Source organism: Colias philodice, chromosome 11, assembly GCF_061535455.1.
Source record: "Colias philodice isolate Cphi_HAF_F1 chromosome 11, ilColPhil1 Martin Lab GWU primary, whole genome shotgun sequence".
NCBI classification, from domain to species: domain Eukaryota; kingdom Metazoa; phylum Arthropoda; class Insecta; order Lepidoptera; family Pieridae; genus Colias; species Colias philodice.
This window is the reverse complement of record NC_143096.1, coordinates 8,703,476-8,707,683: the sequence shown is the minus strand read 5'-3', so window position 1 is coordinate 8,707,683 and position 4,208 is coordinate 8,703,476. Positions and strand designations below refer to the sequence as shown.

Genomic DNA, 4,208 nt, shown 5'->3' with positions numbered 1-4,208 from the left:
TTATCAAAGAATTAAAAATGAAAATGACAGATAAATTAAATATGACAATGACGCGTGGTCGTGTTACCTTATTAATAAACTTAATTTCTGAATATTATAAAATATATATATCTCCATATTTGTACGATCCATATTTGCATAAGATTATACTTGTGGTGATTTTTATTAGAAGTGAACAAAATTAATTGATAGATACCGGTTTGTAGACAGATATTTCGGAAGTATTATATTAATTAATGAAAGGGAAGAATAAAAGTAATGCAGTACAAAGAGTAGTGAAATGCTGCGTATGTAATTAATACTCGTAGACGAATGTTTTGCCGAATATATCGTTGAGATGTGCGGTTTGCTTCGTTAGTGGAGTGGCAACTCTGAACTCACAACTGGGCACTGGCAAGTGGCAACTCGCTGCTCGCATCTGGCAGCATTGTTATTTGATTTTTGATTTTTCGTTTCGCGTTGTTGTTGTAGCGGTGGTTTATAAAAGTTTTCTCAGCTTAGATCATTAAATACTAACAATTTGGTAAAATGAAGATCGAAGAAGTAAAAAGTACCGCTAAAACTCAAAGAATATCAGCGCACAGCCATATAAAGGGACTTGGTTTAGATGAAAATGGTGTACCTATTCAGATGGCAGCCGGTCTCGTGGGCCAAGAATCAGCAAGAGAGGTATGAGGACGATGTTTTTAGTTAACTCTTATTCAATTTTACCAGAACATTATCCTGAATACCTAAGAATCTAGTATTATGTCTTTTTGAAATTAAATGTTATTGATCAAACTTTGAGGTTAGGTCTCTGTTACTATGGTGCTGTTTATATTATATATTATTCTTTCATATCATTATCTTCGTCCATTTAAAAAAGAAAGCTACGGCGAGCAGCATTGATATTTGGAACATAATATCCGTGATCACCATATAAACATGAACATTGGTAACAACTGTCTTCGCCTCATTCCTTATTTTAAACAACTTCTAATTTTAATGGTTTTAGGCTGCTGGAATAGTAGTTGATATGATCAGGAGCAAGAAAATGGCTGGACGAGCATTACTGTTGGCTGGTCCACCGGGCACTGGTAAAACTGCTATAGCGCTAGCTATAGCACAGGAGCTAGGAAATAAGGTGAATGTATTTTATTCTCTAGAAGGTATATAAAATTAAATCAGTCTGATAGTCAAGGCAAGATGATTTTAATTGAGTCTGATTTTCATGCTTCAATACATTGTAAATATTATAAAATTTTGATAGACAAATATTATTATTTAGGTACCATTCTGTCCGATGGTTGGAAGTGAAGTATACAGTACAGAAATTAAAAAGACAGAGGTGCTGATGGAAAACTTCCGTAGAGCGATAGGTCTGCGTATCAGAGAAACAAAAGAAGTGTATGAAGGCGAAGTAACTGAACTTACACCTGTTGAAACGGAAAACCCTGCTGGAGGTATAATTCAAACATATTTATTACTAGCTTTCCGCCCGCGGCTTCGCCCGCTTTGTCTAAAACATAATAAATTATATACTAAAACCTTCCTCTTGAATCACTCTATCTATTAAAAAAACCGCATCAAAATCCGTTGCGTAGTTTTAAAGATTTAAGCATACATAGGGACATAGGGACAGAGAAAGCGACTTTGTTTTATACTATGTAGTGATTCTGTGAAGTTTTAGTAACCTTGCTATTTGGGGATATGATAAAATTATTGAATATTGTATCTGTAAATTATTGAGTATTGTATCTGTTAATTCTAATTAGCAAAAATCCTGAATTAATAACTTTTTTATGACTTACACTTATTCCTTTATTTTTTTGTCTTGAAATATTGATATTTATGTTTTATAGTAACTTGATCTTATATTTATTATTTCTTTTTCCAGGTTATGGTAAAACAGTGTCCCATGTTATAATCGGTTTAAAAACCGCCAAAGGTACAAAACAGTTGAAACTGGATCCCACTATCTATGAATCGTTGCAAAAAGAAAAGGTTGAAGTAGGAGATGTTATCTATATAGAAGCAAACTCTGGGGCTGTGAAGCGACAAGGCAGGAGTGATACATTTGCTACTGAATTTGATTTGGAAGTAAGTTTTAAATATGATGGATCACATTTGTTTTTTCTATTGTTTTCTGATAAAAGGGATTGAGATGTTGGGAGCAAAAATAGAAATCTTTAATGAAATTATGAAAAAAATCTGTAAGAATTCTGCAAATGTAATGTATTTCAAACAAAGATTTATTAATACAATTAGACTTCTTCTAAAAACAATTTTTCTTTTGTATCCGAATATTTAATGTTGTATATTTTTAATTTTTATAGGCAGAGGAATATGTACCATTGCCTAAAGGTGATGTACACAAAAAGAAGGAAGTTGTACAAGATGTGACCTTACATGATTTGGACTGTGCCAATGCCAGGCCTCAAGGTGGACACGACATTATGTCTATGATGGGACAGTTAATGAAACCGAAAAAGACGGAAATTACTGGTATGTGCTTTAAAAAATAGATAGGCATTTTTTGTGAATATACAATAACTGATTCATTGTTCTACAAATCTAGCTTAATATTAAAATTTAAAACATTTATTGAATACTCAAACTCATTAGGCAACAAAATAAAATCAAGTCAAAGTTTGAAATAAAATGTTTTTGTACGTTTAGTATTGAAATGTCTTTTTTCTCATTGCAAGTTGAACTTATTACTAGTTAGCTAAAGTAAAAGTATTAGCAATGTCCTTCTGATATCTCAATTTTAAAGTATTAAATGCTACTTTAATTATAATTTGTTTGCAGACAAGTTAAGAAAAGAAATAAATAAAGTAGTAAATAAATACATAGACCAAGGAATAGCAGAATTAGTACCTGGAGTGTTATTCATTGATGAGGTATGTACCTATAAGATATGAGTATGAAATTTATTTTTTCAAATCTAAATACTTTTAATTTATGATTCAGTTTTCATTTATTATTATTTATTTCTTAAGTCTAATATATGATTTAAATTATCTTTTAGGTCCATATGTTAGATATAGAAACATTCACCTACCTACATCGCGCGTTAGAATCCGCGATCGCACCTATAGTCATATTCGCAACTAATAGAGGGCGCTGTCAAATAAGGTTTGTTATTTTATGAATACATATTCCTGTAATGAAGATTTTTTTTGCAAAACTTAAAACATTTATTAAAATAATATTTATTTTGATTTTCAGAGGAACTGAAGATATAATCTCTCCCCATGGAATACCATTAGATCTTTTAGATAGACTTCTAATTATTAGGACATTACCATACAATAAAGCTGAATTATTGCAGGTATATGGGGCTGATATTAGTATGTCTAATATATATTTTTTCTATTTATATTGTATTAATTTTTATGTTAATTTCACAGATATTAAAACTTAGAGCAGCAACCGAAGGTATTGCAATTGATGATGATGCTCTAGCTGCATTATCAGAAATTGGCGCTAACAGCACGCTCAGGTAATATTTTCAAACGAATTACAGTTTAACTTGATTTTTTTATGTATGTTAATTCCTATACAAATGAATCAGTGCTTGACTATCATAGTGGCTTTTTATCCGGTATTATAGAACAGACACTTGAGCTTAAAGTCCTATTTAATTAAATAAAAAAAGATGGGTTGCTCTCCGGGAGTACCGGCAGAAGTGAAAACTTGATTATTAACGTTGAGCATGTTTGATATCCATCCGTCTTACGCTTTTTCGATCAGGTCACGTGTCCTGACGCGAGTTTAAGATTTTATACCCATTACAGAAAAAGTGCTCAACGCCGCTAAAGAAGTTTTCACTTCAATTATAATATATTCAGGTACGCGGCCCAACTGCTAACGCCAGCGGCTCTATCATCCCGCGCGGACGGCTCCACGCGCATCACGCCCGCACACATCGAGGGCGTGCACACGCTGTTCCTCGACGCCAAGTCCTCCGCACGTATCCTCACACAACATTCCGATAAATACATGAAGTAAACCGCTATAAGAAATATTAGGATACTTTCACAGCGTGGAGTCTTTAGTGCACAGCTTTGCGAAGCCAACTTTGCAAGGTGAGACAAATTGCCGGTGGAAAACAGATTTTATTTTGTACACTTTTTTGTATCTAAGGCAATAAAATACTTTAACTGAAATAGCTTTATGTTCGAAAGCTTTATGCATAAGTGCAGTTTTGTTTACATTTAAGGAAC

General features: G+C 32.8%; 1 protein-coding gene across 1 annotated transcript; it reads left to right on the top strand.

Annotated features, from left to right (window-relative positions):
- Nucleotides 1–416: 416 nt before the first annotated feature.
- pont (RuvB-like helicase pontin) lies at nt 417–4,141 on the top strand. The gene is made up of 10 exons (XM_089701037.1): nt 417–669; nt 995–1,123; nt 1,268–1,442; nt 1,877–2,079; nt 2,316–2,484; nt 2,791–2,882; nt 3,011–3,117; nt 3,211–3,313; nt 3,393–3,484; nt 3,834–4,141. Exons 1-10 carry the CDS (start codon nt 529–531, stop codon nt 3,991–3,993), a joined length of 1,371 nt encoding a protein of 456 aa, XP_089557163.1. The 5' UTR covers nt 417–528; the 3' UTR covers nt 3,994–4,141.
- The last annotated feature ends 67 nt before the right edge of the window (nt 4,142–4,208 follow it).

Bases quoted from the DNA above. Each gene is read 5' to 3' on its own strand.
- pont (XM_089701037.1), top strand. From the start codon at position 529: ATGAAGATCGAAGAAGTAAAAAGTACCGCTAAAACTCAAAGAATATCA. The intron at 3,118-3,210 runs GTTTGTTATTTT...TTTGATTTTCAG, and splicing joins AGAGGGCGCTGTCAAATAAG to AGGAACTGAAGATATAATCT. The intron at 3,314-3,392 runs GTATATGGGGCT...TTAATTTCACAG, and splicing joins ATAAAGCTGAATTATTGCAG to ATATTAAAACTTAGAGCAGC.